The sequence below is a fragment of the Canis lupus genome, chromosome 34 (assembly GCF_003254725.2).
Source record: "Canis lupus dingo isolate Sandy chromosome 34, ASM325472v2, whole genome shotgun sequence".
NCBI lineage: Eukaryota > Metazoa > Chordata > Mammalia > Carnivora > Canidae > Canis > Canis lupus.
In genome coordinates this window covers 32,428,704-32,446,836 of record NC_064276.1, presented here as the reverse complement: position 1 = coordinate 32,446,836, position 18,133 = coordinate 32,428,704, and the positions used below count along the sequence as shown (strand labels likewise).

The 18,133-nt window shown below is 37.2% G+C and overlaps 1 protein-coding gene across 3 annotated transcripts in view; it reads left to right on the top strand.

Annotated features, from left to right (window-relative positions):
* SERPINI2 (serpin family I member 2) overlaps positions 1 to 18,133 on the top strand; it is a 32,918-nt gene that overhangs the window by 5,608 nt on the left and 9,177 nt on the right. For 2 of the 3 annotated variants that reach the window (XM_025425483.3, XM_025425484.3), the window contains 4 exons: positions 2,023 to 2,253; positions 3,701 to 3,895; positions 3,978 to 4,170; positions 15,385 to 15,482. In XM_025425483.3, the coding sequence (XP_025281268.2) occupies positions 2,023 to 2,253; positions 3,701 to 3,895; positions 3,978 to 4,170; positions 15,385 to 15,482 (717 nt within the window). The remainder of the gene's footprint in view (positions 1 to 2,022; positions 2,254 to 3,700; positions 3,896 to 3,977; positions 4,171 to 15,384; positions 15,483 to 18,133) is intronic. The other variant, XM_035710406.2, reaches the window with a different exon arrangement.

Genomic DNA, 18,133 nt, shown 5'->3' with positions numbered 1-18,133 from the left:
ACATTCACCCCATGACCTGTAGGTGTTGTATGGTTCTGTTTTAGGAAATGAAATAAGTGCATTCTCATTGTTTACTAGGAGCCATGTATACACATTCCTTTTGATCTGTGCTAAAAGAGGTTATTAATCTGTAAATTAAATCAAATTTATAAGGCAGATAACTTTATATTCTCCTCCAAACTTGTGCTACTTGATGACATTTTTCATTGACTTCTGAGTCCAGTGATTTATCAAAGGGCAACTGACTGTCACACAGTCTTAGACCTTAAGTACATGACATAAATCTATTTGTTCTAACAAATGAGTTGAAATTATTTTTCTCCCCCACTCCTTTTTCCCCCCATTCCTTCTAAGATGTTCATAAATTACAAACTTCTGAAGATTAGTTTTAAATTCAGCCACTTCATTTCTGACCTTATTAATTCTTTTGAAAAAACTCACATGACTTGACTTAGAAAGTCTTTCTCTGTAGCTTCTCAGTTATTGCTGATATTTCCCTCAGCCTCAAATAGTAAACGATTACACATAATATCAGTGCAGAAACAAATAAAATAGATTAGCCTCCCCTTCCTTACGTAAGAATTCTAAGATTGTAAAGACTTAACAGAAATTCTACAAACCCAACCATAGAGAAGTAAGTTTTTATGGCTAAAATTGTTTATGTCTATATCTATATCCTCAAGAATGGAGAATCGTGGAGTTTGAAATATAATGAAATTTACCTCCCAGAGCCTCCAATACAGTTATGTGAGTTGTACCTGCACAGAAGCAGGGGAAAACAAGGAGACAAGTAGGGAATGAAATGTAGACTCCACTCATCGGACAAGATATGAGGTCATGGGGCTCTAGCCCTCCTCCTTCCCCACCAGGGAAGGAACCTGTTCTTATCTGCACAAAGATGCCTATGCCTCTAGCTCTCCAATAAAATGCACACACACACACACACGCACACACACACACACACACACAGATGCCGTATTTCCAATGGACAGCTCAAGGCAAGTTCTCATTAAAACTTTTCTCTCTTTATTCAGTGGGTATCTTCTAATGATGAACCATTTATGTTTTCTTCAATAAAGATTAATTGCACATACTCAACTTTCAAGTTATGAAAGTGGCATTTTTATATTCAGCTCAAAATGTAACAAAGGCCCCGAGTGAAACTTTGATTTGAAATATAGTTCCTAGACTTAAAATGACTGAGTCCCAGGATTAAGCCAGAAGGGGATGAAAAACATCGACACCTTCGGTCATGAATAGCCCCTGAACAAAGATCAAAGCTGAATTGTCTCCTAGGCACATACACCTTCCCAACAACAGTGCAGTCAGAATGAGCCAGCAATACATAATAGGACAGTGGTGATTTTTAGCTGACTCTGGTGGCATCATTTGGCTAGTGGTAATAGTTGGCATGTTTAAAGATCTTTATTGTTCATGTAGACAGCCAAAGTATATACATTCGTGAACCTGAAGAAATAGGCAATTCTGATTCTTGCACATCTCTAGAGCTGCTTATAGGGGTTGCCTCATAAATTTCACAACTTGGACAGGTGCCATTGCTCACAAGAGAGCAATTCTTAAGCTGGAATAAAAGCAATATTGAAAAGGATTGCTCATCACTGTCATACCCCCATCAGTATTCATTAGAATTCTCCTTCCATAAATATCACATGTTGTGCAAAGAATGAGGTTCTAAAGATAAATTTCCAACAAGTAAGAATGAGCTAAATTTGACTATAAAAAGGGAATTTCCTTCAGCCTGTTTAAATGCACATTCTTGTTTTTGACAAATTTCAAATTTACATGGACATTCTTTCTTCCTATATAAAAACTGAGTTCTTTATAAAATGCATATTCTATGAAGACAAATGCTTAAAATATTTATACTAACTCAGAAAGGACCGTTAGTTATACGTAAGGGTGCAAAAAATGGTGATATGAATCAGCGCTTAGAAGCAAAGCTGAAAAGCTGTTGTTTTTATGTTGTTCAATATGTCAGTATACATTATAATTATTTTTTAGGGGAAGAATTTTCTGTGCTGAAGTCATTTTTCTCTGCCATCTCAGAGAAAAAGCAAGAATTTACATTTAATCTTGCCAATGCCCTCTACCTTCAAGAAGGATTCACTGTGAAAGAACAGTATCTCCATAGCAACAAGGAATTTTTTCAGAGTGCCATAAAACTGGTGGATTTTCAGGATGCAAAGACTTCTGCAGAGACAATAAGTACCTGGGTAGAAAGCAAAACAGATGGTAAAGTTTCCCATTTTCATACACTCATTATTTGCCATTGTATTCACGGTTTTTAATATCCTAAAGTAAAGAATGGTTGAATATTTTCCTACTAAACTACGGCTCAGAGGGATCTCCTGTTTTGCCGCCCTGTTATTCAAATTAATTCTGAATTGTAAAACTGAGAGAAATTGTAAGCTGCTTTGAAAAGCATACAGAATTTTTGGGGGAGACACCCATTTACAGAATTTTTAATGGAAAACCTTTAATAATAATTTTTGTTTAAGCATAGGTTTTTAGCCTATGGCAGCAGAAATAATATCTTTGGCCAGGTAAAAATTGGATCTGTCAATTTCAAGTGCCTTTTTTCCCACATATACTGTAAATAATTAACACATCTTAGTTGGATGTGTTAATGTTTAATAATAAATGTTGATAGTCCTATCATAAACACGATGATTTCAACTTTAATTGCAATACAATCCAGCCAAAATTCTTCAGTGACTGTGGAAAGACACCATAGAAAGAACACAGGCTTAAAGTCACTCAGATCAGAGTTCAAATCCTACCCAGTTCTAAGCTATGCCTCACCTAAAATGAGGATATTTTAAAAATGTTTCAGAGGTTATTTGAAGGTTTGATAATAATGTCTGTGAAATAACAAACATAAATTAGATCCTAGCTTAACAGTAGTTTGGTTCCTTGTTCATTTATTCTGCTACAAAAATCATGATGGCATAAGGTGCTACCATATTCCTTATAGGAAGTTTCACACAGGGGGGCATGGTTGAAAATGTGGGATGGATGGTTTGAGTGGCGTTCGCAGGTAAGTATCATTAACAGGACTCAAAATGAACATCCCTGGACAGTTCCATGGCGCTCGGTCATGCTTTTATCTCTTAACTGAAATAGCCATTGGACATAGAAATAACAGACTGGTTGTTAAAAAGAAGAAAATCATGCTAGCAACTCCTTTCTTGTCCCTTTCCCAGTGGGCAGTGGTGGTAGCCACAGTAGTAGGAGGTTTACCATTACCATTACTACACCAGTAGAAGGTGTACCATTAACTTATTACTTCTGATGGACCTGCTGGAAAAACTTGAGACAAAGTTTGAAAAACATCAATAAATATGCAGGAAGAGACATTCAGGTCTTGTTCTTTCTGACTGAAAAACGATTTACACAAATATTCTTGCTGGAGAGTCCATTATTAGTAGGTCTGTCCAGATTTGCCTAAGACAATCTTGTATCTCCTGTTTCCTAGTGAGATTCTCTTGGTACCTGTTTCTAAGTGAAATGTTTGAGAGTGCTCCCTTTTTTACTGTCAGAATTGCCAAGGTTAGGTAAAAAAAGCACCCTGTTTATAACTGATCTGCAAAAGAAATTTTTGTTTTAATTCTATTTAAAGCAGCCCCACTGAACCACTCTTGCACATGTTTCCCTGTTTCGTCCTCCACCCCCGTCACAGGGAAAATTAAAGACATGTTTTCAGGGGAAGACTTTGGCCCTCTGACTCGACTTGTCCTGGTGAATGCTATTTATTTCAAGGGTGACTGGAAGCAGAAATTCAGAAAAGAGGACACACAGTTGACGAATTTTACTAAGAAAGATGGTGCAGCAGTCAAAATTCCAATGATGAAGGCTCTTCTGAGAACAAAATACGGTAATATGAAAAATCACTCTCCGAAGCATGATTTGGGGAATTGCCAAGAATATTTATTTAATATTTTCTTTCTCTGTTCCAGGTTATTTTTCTGAGCCCTCCATGAACTACCAGGTTTTGGAATTGCCTTATAAAGGTGACGGGTTTAGTTTAATCATCATTCTTCCCGCAGAGGACGTGAACATAGAAGAAATGGAAAAGCGAATCACTGCTCATCAAATCCTAAAATGGTTCTCTGAGATGCAAGAAGAGGAAGTGGAAGTAAGCCTCCCTAGGTTGGTAATGTCATTTTATTATTTGGTTCTTATGTTTTCACTCATGGAGGCATTTGAATAGCTGGCTGAAAGATAACAAATATTTGAATAGGCTATTGATGAGAAGAAAAATGCATTTGGAAATATAGCTCCACTTTATGGATACAAAGGCAAGCCTGAACATTGGCAGTATTGCTTTGCCATGAGGAGCACTGAATTTAAGTGCTCAATATTCCCCGAAATAGATGAAGAAATGCAAGTCTTCAAGCTAAAATACCAAGATGAAAAGGAATTTTTTTATTTTTTTATTATACAATTTATCTTTCTCTATTTTTTTTCCTAATTGGAATTCGAAAATATCTATCTTCTGTTACATTTAAGGAAAATAAAACACCCCCCCAAACACTTATGATATCAGACAATTAAAAGATATGTTAAATCACTGTTGACAGCTGGTGCTCTAATAGCCATTGAATGACAAATAGGGAATCTTTTGGCCAGGTTTAAATAGTTAAGACAAAATGGAAATTGCGAAGGCTTACCTCAGGAAATAATAATCATAGACACTAATTTCTTAATATCACGCTTCTAGCCGGTAGGAGAAACTCCAGAGTAAGTTGTGCCCCTATAACTCAATTCACCCTCTGCCTCAGCTTTTTAAAAGAGGCAGATGTTTGATAGATGATATTCAGTCCTTTCATTTCTAAATTTTCCTGCAAACTCCTCAAGGCCAGCATGGTCTGTGCATCCTTCTTCTAGGCCTTTTGTCTCGTAAACCTCTTAGCTTTTCCTTTCTTTTCCACTTTAGCTGGGATCCAATCAGTCATTTCAATCTTATTCTCACCCAGTATCTTTAATGCTTTTTGTTAGTTGGTCTTTATCCTGCTTTAATTTCTCCCCAATCATCCTCAACCCCCAAACTATTCCTCAAGCCACTCCCCGCTCCCCGACTATTGATTTTGTTAAGTAAAAACCCAGAAAACAGTCCCTTCTGGCCTCATTGAGGCTGGCGCTGGGAGCTCATTGTTTCTCTTCAAAGAACTTTCTTTTTTAATACTCACATACACTACACCAAAACTTGGTTTCTATTCCTCAGGGGCTACTTTATATTGATTTCTCTTACTCTCAACATGTGTCTCAGCTTCTGGTCCTTAGAGAAAACACATCATTAAGGAAACTTTCCTCACTACCCTTCACCCCAAAATTTGAATACATCTTTTTTCTTAAAAGATTTTATTTATTTATTTGAGAAAGAGAGAGGAGAGAGGGAGAGACAGACAGACAATGAACGGGGGGAGGGGCAGAGGGAGAGGGAGAAGCAAACTCCCCACTAAGGAGGGAGCCTGATGTGGGACTCAATTCCAGGACCCTGAGATCATGACCCAAGCCCAAGGCAAATGCTTAACTGACTGAGCCACCCAGGAACTCAAAAATTTATGTACATCTTTGATGATCTGCTCTTCCTTTACCTTCCTTGACATCCTGGAAAAGGAGATATCCTATTCTCACCCTAACTCTGGGTTCTTGATCCTAATACTATTAACCATCCCCTTTTTCTTGAAAATCTTACATTCTTTGGCCCCTAGGGCACTACTTACTTCTGTTTATTTTTCTCTCCTCTGTAAAATTTTCCTTCTCCCTGACTTACATTCTCTTCTTTCTGTTCCCAACTAATGTTTACCAAAATCTTGTCTTCAGAATTTTCTTCTTCTTCCTTTTATTTGCCCCTTATTCTTCATGTCTCTAAAATCTGATTCTCTCCTCCAACCTCTTGTCCAGTTCCCTAGCACCTGTAGAACTCTACCTGGATGTTATTCAGTCATTTAAAGAGGTGTTTTTGTTGTTGCTGATGGTGGTGTTTTTTGTTTGTTTGTTTGTTTTTGTTTTTTTTTTTTTTTGTTCCTACTACATATGAAACATTGGAGATAAAATGATATGACAGTTTATTTTCTAATAGATAACAATTGGGGGATTAACTTGTTTATTTTCAAATTTATTTTTCTCTCTTTCTCCTTTGGAAAGATCTCTATTTGGGGCCAAAAACCACTGAGTTTGAAAATTGTGCATGCCAGGTACTAGCAATGGGGTTTTAGGAGAGTCACTAGACTGTCTTGAGCTGTGGTTTTATGAGTATAATATTGAAATAATGATACTTATAGCCGAGGTGGCCCCAGCATCATCAGCCTAATTAACAAATTGCCTAGATGATAATGTGTAAGTCCCAAACTCAGTTGGGAGCAGGAAATATGGGCTTTTGCCAGAATTCCCTTCTTCAGGGGAATTTTAAGAATCTCCACAAGAATGTTGCACAGCACACAAATCCATCCAGGCTACTGCACTACTACAGCTTTTCCAAACTGTTTGACCTTATTATCAGTTTTTCTAAACTGTGGTCACACTGCTCATACAACTTCTCTCATAGTATGGACACAGACTTCTCTCTTAATTTCTCCAAGAAAAACAGTTCTGGGTTGAATTATGTCCCTCCCAATTCATATGTTGAAATCCTAGCTCCCAGCACCCCAAAATATGACCTTTTTTGGAGACAGAGTCTTTACAGAGGTAATCAAGTTAGTAAAGTCATTAGGGTGGCCCCCATCCAACACGGCTAGAGTCCTTACAAAAAGGAGAAAGTTGGATACAGAGATACACATAGCAGAAAGAGACAGAGGAAGAAGATGGCCATCTACAGGCCAAAGAGAGAGGCGTGGAACACACCTCTCCCTCACTGTCCTCAGAAGGAACCAGGGCTACCCACGCCTTAATTTTAGACCTCTAATCTCTACAACTTTGAGACAATAAAGTTCTGTTATTTAAGCCACCTGGTTCATGGTAATTTGTTGAAGTAGCCCTTGGCAAACTACTAGGAGTAAGAACAACTTCAATGTTTAACCAAATTTTACTGAAAGCTTTATATTAATAAAAGGGGTTTATAAGGTGGAAAGTAATTTAAAAACCATGTGCCAGGGCTGGGTATTTCTGAAGTATAGGTCATTGTCACCAGGGAGCCTTCCCTTGTCCGTTGCTGTCCTGGTAGCAGAACCCATCCTCACCCAGTATTTTCTGACCTCCTCCTACCCAGCATCCAGAGTCCTCCAACTTTTTCCATCACAGACAGAAGGTAACAGAGATTTTCTGGCCTTTAAGTATGATAAGAATCTATAGCAGCAGATTTTGACCCTCAGTGGAAACATTTTCATATCATGTAGAATAAATTATACCTTCATCATTTCAAACTTCACTATCTCCATCCCACTGGTTCTATATACATAATAAAAAGTTCATCCTGTTGCTTTTCCCAAACAAAAGAATGCTTTGTCTTAAAGGTGAATTTGAATCTTCAGTGATACAAAAACAGAAATATTAATTGGCAGTTGTCCTCCCTTTTCTCAAACAGATTCCAGGCACCAAAGATTTTTTAAAAAATTGGTGGCAGTTTCAATTACAGTACCTCATTACATACTTCTATTCATAGCACAAAATTTAGCAAATAGAAGGTTCTAATAAAGTGATGGCTATTTTTCTACTTTTGTTAAGATCACTGCCCAGCAGCCCCAAAGTAGAAAGTCTTCTGTGACTTCTCAGTGTCTCTAATGCCTATCCCTCTGTCTGGCAGGCCCTTCCTTCTCCATGGTATTTAGCCAGTAAATTCTCATTCATCTTTCAATGTCCTCTCGCAATTAACTCTTCAGTGTACATTTCCCCCAACATGCTCAGTTAAAATCATTCTTTATCTTTATTTCTAGAACACTTTATACAAATTTATATTATGGCACTTTTTACATTTCTATCTCTTGATCACATTCTTGTCTATCCTATTAAGATGTGAGCTCTGGAATAGGGGGTTATGTCTCCTTCTTTTGGTTTCCACCATACCTAGGACATTCCATGGCACATAGAGTGTGCTAAATGAATACTGTTGGATTAAATTATACAAATATTTTCAAAGAAAACAATTCCATGTTATTTACTTTTATCTAACTTTAAATACCTCAAAAATCAGAATTCAACTTTCCAATCACACTTTAATTCATTCCTTGTGAAGATCCTGATGAAACTTTTGCATACACGTAGCATAATGAAAGACGAGACATCAACCATTTTCTTGGAAACCTCTTTAGGGAAATAAAAATGAGATTTTTAAATTCACAAGACTGAAATCTTTTTTTTTATCAATTATTTAATCCCATTAACACAACGTTATATTTAAAATGTATTCATTCACTTTTCACAAAAGGAAAAATCTTCCAATTTATCAAAGGAAGGATTTGCTTATGTGTTAAGTTCACAAACAATTTTAGTCCATCAGGACACATTTATTGAATTATGTTTCCCGAGCAGTAAGACCATGGATTGAAAGTTCTGAAGTATATTTCTCCATAATGAATAATTTCCTTACAACAGAAAATGCCCATTTAAAATCCTCATTCAGTACAGAGAGGGAAAACTACATAGGTGGTGTAAATACTTTAGAGTGGACTGACAATTTTAGGTTTTATTTCTCAATTCTGTGGTTCTTTTATATCTGGATGAATGCATTATGCTTTCAAATTGATAACTAAATGAGATTTTGGTAAGATCGAACAGTTTAATCAGCTGGGTTAGTTTCCTAGGATTTAAAATAAGAGAAATCCATTCTCTCAAAATACAGTTCTGGAGGCTAGAAATCCAAAATCAAGATGTCAGCAGGGCCATTCTCTCTGAGACTGTGTGGAATCCTTCCTTGCCTCTGCTCAGCTTCTGGTGGTGATCTACCATCTTTTGTCTTCTGCTTGTAGATGCACCACTCGAGTCTTTGCCTCTGTTGCCATGTAGCCATCCGTATTCACATGGCGTTCTCCTTTCTTATGAGGACACTAATCATATTGGATTAAGGTCATCCTCTATTCCATTATGACCTTGACCTAACTAATCACATCTTCAATGATCCTATTTCCAAATAAGTCTCATTATGAGGTACTGAGAGATAGGGCTTTGATAAATGAATTTGGGGCAGGGGGCCCCATTCAATCTGTAACCCCAACTATGCTAAATTCTGTTAATGTACAACAAAAAGCCTCTTTGGTAGCAAACTGTAATTCATGCCAAAGAGAGAAAAATTAATCATAAGAATGCTTCTGTATTAGTAACACTAGGAAGGAACATGTGAGTGACTATTTAGATTATAGTTGTTACTATTTAAGAAACATCTCTCCTTTCCCTTTGATGTAGGACTAGTTTAGAATTAAGGCCAATAAGATAGAGTATAATCTAAAAATACTAGAGTGCTTTCTAGTGTTTATTATTTATAGCATACCAGCTATCTAATTTTGGACATTACTTGTGTTAGCAGCTAAAAAATAATCATGTTACTTTGTCTAAATGTGATATGAAATCTTACAAACATCTTAGTAGTCAAAGTTCTTCATGTTGAAGAGTATGACACGCACTTTCTATATATCATATCTTCTCTATAGGAAAAACTCTCTGAGAATATGTTTTTATGATTATGTGTATGGGCAAAAGTAATTATTTAATACATACAAATAAGGCAAATGAAGTAACTTTCATTCACATAGCACTTTAAAAAGTATTTATTTATTTATTTATTTATTTTTGAGATTTTTATTTATTTATTCATGAGAGACACACAGAGAGAAACAGAGACATAGGCAGAGGGAGAAGCAGACTCCTTGCAGGGAGCCCAATGTGGGACTCGATCCCCGGACTCTAGATCACGCCCTGAGCCAAAGGCAGACGCTCAACCGCTGAGCCACTCAGGCATCCCCATTTAAAGTATTTTAATACTAAATATTATGGTTCTACAGTCTGACTTGGATGACTTGCATTTAAAAAGAAGGGAACTGTGTTGCTCAAAAAGTGAATTGATCACCATTTAGCTAAGTTTTGGGAGAAAGAATTAGGTCTTATGTCTACTGTCTTACAGCTTTATGCTCTTATTGGTTTGCTACTTCCTAGAAATTTTATCTCCTTTTCAAAAGCACAGATTGACTGGGCCCTGCTATGGACAAGGAACTGAAACAGATGCAAAGTGATAGACATGCTGCCTACTGATAAGATGGTTACCAGTTAGATGGAGTGGTGTAAGATTTGCACAAAAATTTACTAACAATATACAGCACTAGACAGTAAATATTAAAAGAAAGTTACAATTAGTAAGTACTAGAAGATTCATGAAAAAAGACAAGAGACAGGGAGAACCAGAAACTGGACTGTAAACAAAGGATTTATGGAAGAGGAAGAACTTGAACTGGGCTTTGAAAGAATCAAGAGGGTTAAGTCCCATACAGAAAGGGGAATTGTTGAAAACTTCCAAGTAGGATAGTGGAGTGATTAAGGCTGTGTTTTAGAGAGATATATTTGGTAGTTACAATGCCTTTGTTCATGCTAGATAACTTATCTGAATCTTTTCCCCACTTCCAACCACTATCCTCACTCTTCTGGATGACTTCTCTTAGTCCTTAAAACCAAGTTCAGGTTTTAGAAAGCTTTTCTGATCTTTCCAACCAAGATAACACTACATCTTCCCTTTTCCCTACTGAGGAAACTTTTCCTTGTACCTTGTGTTTATTTCTGCCTAGCAGTTATATTATTATTTCATCTTCCTCAATGGACAAAAAACTTCTTGAGGTTAGAGCTATGCATATTTCATTTCTGTGACACCAGCACAAAGGATGCATCTGAAAAATAGCAGTTGTTCACTGAACAATTGTTGCTCTAATCTGAAGACTTTTGGTGTTCAAGATGTGTTGAAGAGAGAAAGACAGGAGCCCAAAAGTTCAGTTAAGAAACCACTGCAATAATTTGGCACAAAGTGGGTAGTGTTTAAAGGGGACAGGCTCACTGGGGATAGTAAGGAACTGGTGAAATAGAAAGATTATTGGAGTATTGACTAATGAGATATGGGTTATGAAGAAATAGATTGGAGTTTCTAAATTTGACATACTAAGAAAATGAGAAGACAGTGATTTCTTATTCTTTTGTAGCAGTCCTTAGATGTGCACCCTAGACTTCTAGAGAGTTCTGTGGTAGACTTCAGAGAGTCCTCGAAACCCTTGAAACTATTAGCGAGTTAATGTATAGAAGGTCTTACATATATTTTCCTTGGGAGAGGCTTCATAGTGGTCAATGAATTTTTGGTGGTCTTGGACTTTAAACTGTTAAATACTAGAGTTCTATTAAAAAGTATAGTAATAACTAAACAATAGCCATGGTCTTTCTGAGAGGTACCATTTTAAAAAAATATTGACTGATGTGGCATCTCATAGTATCTTTAACAAGTGTTGAAACAAGATCATGGAAAATAGAACATAATACTGAAGACAGAGAGCTTTGCCACCTTTTTACTACGTAACTTTAATTAGCTTACCTAAGATTTTTCTTTTATTGTTAAATGGGACAATGATAATAAATGCCTCAGAGTTATTGTGAGAGTTAATATGAAGTCATGTTGATAAGACTTTAGTATTCGATATTATCTCTTGTTCTTAATATTATTATTATTTCACTCAGTTTTGCACATGCTGAACATCTAATATAGTGCCAACACTGTCCTAGATGCACCTCTTTACCATACCTCAGTTAATCCTCAAGATAAATTTGACAGAGATCAGTTTCTATATACACATTACAGTTGAGAGACAGACAGGTAGCTATCTTGCCTGTGGTTACACAGCGAACATATGGCAGAGCCAACATTGCAAGAGTCAGAAAACAGGTGTAATATAGCAGGCACGAGGGGGAGCACAGAACAGAGCAAATGTCAATGACACTATGAGCAGCGAGGCATGTGGATGATGGAGTCTTTGGAAAAGAGACATCACCTTCTGTAGGACATGAAATATGTTCTTGCTGGGTTAGACATCAGTCCCAGGTTTGGCCACGTTTGGATCTCTAAACCGGTGAATGTTAGTGTTATGGGTGAGAGAAAGTGGTAAATGAAGCTGAATATGAGAATAGAAATGCCATGACCAGCTGCTGGAGGGATTACAAAATGTTCACATACTTTAACCTATTGGATACTAATCCAAATTGGAATCGAGTTTACATTAAACAGTGTCCAGATATGTTTTGTATGTGACAGAAAGCATTTTTAGTTCACCCCTTGAGGCTAACAGAGTTTTTCCTACATAGATACACACGTGCGCACACACACACACACACACACACACACACACACAGTCTAGGTGATTGGTCAGAAAGTGACAAAAACTACCATGTACTCATATAATAGTCTAGGTCTGCCACTGTCAAGGATTGTGTCACATTTTTATCCTCATGGGCAGACCTAAGATTTGGTTTGATTGGCAACCTGAACATTTCAAGGATGACTCAAGCCCACTGTATCAAAACCGGGATTCTAAGTATTAAGGATAGGGACCCCAAGGAGACCCATCCAAGACTTTTTGTCAATAAACAAGAGTCTTTAGTATAAGGGGGAAGGAAGGGACACCACCAATCCACAATAGGGCCTGCAGACCAGGAGTGGATTCATCTTAAAATGGAAATTCTAGGGCAGCCTGGGTGGCTCAGTGGTTTAGCGCCGCCTTTGGCACAGGGCGTGATTCTGGAGACCTGGGATCGAGTCCCACGTTTGGCTCCCTGCGTGGAGCCTGCTTCTCCCTCTGCCTGTGTCTCTGCCTCTCTCTCTCTGTGTGTCTCTCATGAATAAATAAATAAAATCTTTAAAAAAAATGGAAATTCTGAATTGTTTTCTTCATTTTCTGCACCTGTTGTCTGTGCTGAGCCCCTTTAAACCCAGTGGTTCTGTATGGCAGTAATTTGACAAAAGTTAATGTTTACATATGCGAAAACACTCATTTTATGATTACTTAATTGTTAATTGTCTATTCAGTCTTTTTGCTGCTTATTCTTTTATCTTTAGATGTATTCTTTTGACAATTTTAGATGAAGGTCAAGAAAAGGGGGAAATGAACCACATCTAAACATTAAGACTCACATAATTTGCAAGAGGCACATAATTAACACTGTATATATATTTATTGAGATTATGATTTCAAATTATATTTTGATTAGAAGGCAATGTGGGTTAGCACACTGACTTGGAATGGACCTGAGTTTGAATACCAGCCTTGTGGTTTATCTTAAACTTGAGACTGGAAATCAACCTCTTCAATCCTCCACCTTCTTAATTAATGGGAATAATGCTAACTTCCTCAGGTTTTTGTGAAGATTAGAAATTGTAATCTCTATTAAGTGTCTAACACATGGAAGTGCTACTTCACACCTGGCTATTCATGACTCCAGTAATTATGGATAATTAGTAATTGGCTGTAGATTATACTTTTATTAAATGGTTGAATAAGTTTCTATTGCTGTAGGTTTCATTGGACTATATTATGAGCAGGACTGTAGCTTAAATGAGTCTCCACCAATAATTAGGCATTATTAAAAGTTGTAATAAGTCTTGCAGGATTCTTGCCATTATCCTAAAACTATTATGCTAAAAATAGCCAGTTTTTAGGTGAACTAGAACATTTATTTTCCACCTTTTAGATGCCTACACTCCATTTAGTTGTTAAAAGGAGTGTGGTAATAAAAACAGGAAAAAAAATGAAAAGATTTCAAAACCATCAGGCTGCATATTATCTTTCTTAGCTGGAAGTGGAAAGAAAGAAGTTGAAAGCAGTGGCATAAAACAAGCTATTTTCATTATCGGTAGATTTTAATGCCCATGTTGTGGCCACCCTTGGGGCTCTGCATAAGTTAATATTTTCCAAAAGTACATAATATTTTACCAAGATATAATTCAGGCCCTGTACATTTCTGCCATAGCATGTTCATTTTTCTGAAGAATTATAATTAAAAAACTTGTTCAGTATTTGGCAACTAAAACAGTAATCTAATTGGACTGATTGCTCAAGCTGATTTCCAGCCCTGGGTATGGGCCTGCCTATTAGCTAAGCAAGGATCCTGTTCTCGACCAGCCTTGCCTGTATCCAAACTGGAGAGCACAGGGGCAAAGGCTCAACAGTTCAGGCTGAGCTCCTTAGGCAGGACTTGTCCTGGAATTTCACTGATGGAAGAAATATACAGAATTCCTTGTTCTTTTCTTTTTTTTTTTTTTTTTTTTTTTGTTCTTTTCTTTCATAAAGGTCCAACCTGGTTTTAAAATGCATGTCGATGTTTCTGGCTTCTATAGACTCAGGAAGTACTAGCTTTTCTTTTTTTCTTCTTTTTTAGTGAAATGGTAAAGTGAGAGTCAGTGTTCTGTTAACTTGGAATCACAGATCAGCCTGTGAGACTATGAGATTCTTTGGTTAGAGTCTTCACATCAGATAAATTGAGGTTTGATGATTTGAATGGAACCTACAGTGCTAACTTAGGGCCCTGCATAGGAAGTAGTGGCCAGCAATTTTTCCCCCTCCTATAATTTTTTATCTTTTATTTTTTTTAAATAGAGTTCGTTTTTGGTAATGACTCTAATCTTTTTTTTTAAGATTTTATTTATTTATTCATGAGAGACACACACACAGAGAGAGAGAGAGAGAGAGAGAGGCAGAGACACAGGCACAGGCAGAGGGAGAAGCAGGATCCATGCAGGGAGCCCGATGTGGGACTCGATCCCGGGTCTCCAGGATCAGGCCATGGGCTGAAGGAGCCGCTGAGCCACCCAGGCTGCCCTATCTTTTATTTTATTTAAAGACATTTAGTTCCCTTTCTATCTCTTACCCCTTTTATAGAACCTTTTGGGAAGATATTAGGTGTGTCCATAAATAGAAGGAAGTCACATCACTTGTGACAATGGATGGGAAGGATAATAGATTATTAATGTCTCTCTGTGCTTCAGTAGCCAACAATCCAAGGGTGGTGGCTCCTCTTCTCCTTCCATAGTATTTTGGAAGTATGCCAGGGACCATTTTTGATGGTGTGAAAAACAGAGTGCATACAGTTACTGGAGGGAAACTTTACTTTTCTAGGGAAGGAGCCAAGCAATTGAAAACTTAGAACTCTCACCCTGTTTTGTTAGATAATTATAACTTCAAAAAATGTAGTATTTTCTCCCCCCTTCCCACCAACCATTTATCTGGGAAGCCAGTTATTAGCAACTTCAGAAACTGCTCAGTGGAGCTGGGGGAAATGTAATTGGTCTAATGAAAACAAAAGATTTCACATTATAATCTCTTCCAAGTCATCCATTTTGTGGAAAACATTTTGGTAGCATATGTTATACAGTTTTTCAAGACTTTTCCTCTTCATTTTTTTTTTTAACAGATTTAAAGTAGAACAAAAATTAGACTTCAAAGAAGCTTTGTATTCTTTGAATATGACCGAGATATTTAGTGGTGGCTGTGACCTTTCTGGAATAACAGGTAGTGTGATAAATAATTCTTATATTATTATGTTAATATGCTTTCTTAGTAACTGCTAACGGACTGATCTGAAAGAGCATTTGGCCCCAGAAAATACATACACACACAGTGACTAAATGTCACAGTCATGTTGCGCTGTCTGTAAACAAGCACTTTATTTTGCATTTAAGTCATTTTCCTTAATGAAAGTCAGAAAGCATTTCAGAATGTTAGATAAGCCTTCTAACCATGCTTGTAATAAAACTATGTAGGTAAAGTATTATATGGGCTTTTATTTCAGCCCTGTTTGGATTTCCTTATCTGAATAATGGGATTACGACTTTGAGACTCTCATCTACACGGAGCTAATAAAACTCTTATAAACCAATTTGCAAATGTTAATTTGGTAATACTGGAGCCCATGAAATAGGCATCCACAAGCTGCTGGATGACGAACACAATGTAGAAATTGTAATGCCACAGCTTGCAGATTTAGCTTGAGACTAACAACACATCTGAGGAGATGGAGCTTTTATGCTAACTCACACCTGGGAAACGGCACATGGCTAAGATGCTCACTCACACAACAAAGCCTTAGACAATCTTTTATTTATTTTTTTCTTGTCTTGGCAATACCGGTGGTTCAAAAATATCTAACTAAAGATAAAGAATAATAAAATAATAAAAATATCTAACTAAAGACAAAGAGGGCCAATTCACCCCAAGTTTTTTTACCCTCTTTTAAATTCAGTCCTCTGTTTTATTAAAAGGCCAAAAAAAAAAAAAAAAAGAAAAAAAAGACAAGCCTGTCTGTCTGATGGGGTTTTGTATCATAACATGGAAATATTGTGTATTCCTATGTAAATATCTGAGCTTTGGAGAAGTATTCATTAATTCATTCACTCATCAATTACGTGGGTAAATGAATAGAATGAATGAGCTTTCCTGGTGGAGGAGGTGGGTGGGGTACACTGGTGACAGATGTTCATTATTAGCTTCACACATAATTTAGCTACTTGTTCTCACACTGACAGATCTGACTTCTCTGACAATTTCATCAGCAATCAGGAATGAGGCTGTCAACGTTAAATACTGCCACGGCAGGCTATCTATGTGTGCCCTGGAGCACAGCCACCTCACCAACCTCAAGCACCTCTCCCCTTTAGCCTTCTTTCTGGCCTTCAGAGGCTCACTTGCTGTACATCAGACTTTTCCAACAGTCACTCAATGTACGAATTCCCAACAATTTGTGACTTCTATAAAATCTCCTCTTATAGGCAGATTTATCATGAAAATACCTCCAAAATGCTTTCTAAAAGCATTTGTGCAAGAGAATAACTTTAAACAGAGAAAAACAAACATCCAACCTTTTCTGCTCTTTCCCTCCTGGGAGAGTTGCCGATTTGAGTTGCTTTCACTACTTTGGTTCTAATTTACTGCTGGAAATAAAATAGCCAGAGCCATCACTGGCGCTATATCTGGTCATTAGGAGAACAGTAAGTTCCCTGCTCTCCCCACTTCTCACTTCTGCAGTAAACATTCACTAAAGCTACCGTGAGCCAGTCCGACACTAGTGCTGTGGGATATTTACACAAGACCTACCATCTTACACTTACCTAATTCACAAGCTTTGAATGAAATGTTTTCCGGAAGTCACTTTCGGAAACTTGGAGATGAATATTTGACTTCACAGTGCTATTACTTCTTGTGTTACCTTTAGTAAAACCTTTAAGCTGCCTGAGCCTCAACTTTCTAATTTGTAAAATGAGATAATACATCGTAATGGTGAAAATAAATGAAAGAATGTATGTAAACCACTTTGTCCAACATGTGGCACATAATAGATACTAAGTAAATGGTAAAAAAACAAAAACAAAAACACCAAAAAGCCAAGTGGGGCAATGGCACATTACTATTTACTTGGACATCTTCTAGCAAAGCTGTAGAAGGCTTCTTGTGCTCTTAACTTGACAGAGACATTCTTGGAATTTTCATAGAAAAGGAGGAAAATTATTACAAACGTGAAGAAATCAGTGACTTTATGGAGTCTAGTTTCCTTGTTCTCGTCTATTCTCTGTCAGGTCCCATTCTTTTCCAAAAATCAGGCTTTATTTGTGGTAAGACAGGATACATGAGACCAGAGACTTAATCTGAGGGCCATGGAGTCACTTGACCTGGTACCAGTGCTAAACTGGGTGAAATTCTCCGCTGCACCCTAATGTGCTTTTTGTTCTTCACTCATGGCTTGATATGGGTCTCTAGGTCATCTTCTCTGGATTCCATATGTGAATCCTGATTTACTCTAGGCAGCCCTCAGGAAAGAGCATGCTTACTTGCCTGATCCTGTACCAGATCATTCTCTTGTATTTCAAGATGTGCATGTCCCCTCTTCTCCATCTTATATGTTTCTATCATTGGACATATTCATACCCATGGTTTATTTGTTTGATAATATTTATTGTAAGCCAACCACATGCCAGGCAGTTCTGTAGGGATGCATAAAATGGACGGAGTTCTGCTTCTAGTGAAGTATACATCTGCTGATGAATAATTAATAAGCAATTAGTTAATGAAATGCTGAGGTGATGGATGCTGTAAATTAACTAAAATATCATGGAATAAATAGCGATTAGGTCAGATGAAGGCAGAGTTAGGGTGGGAAGTAACATTTT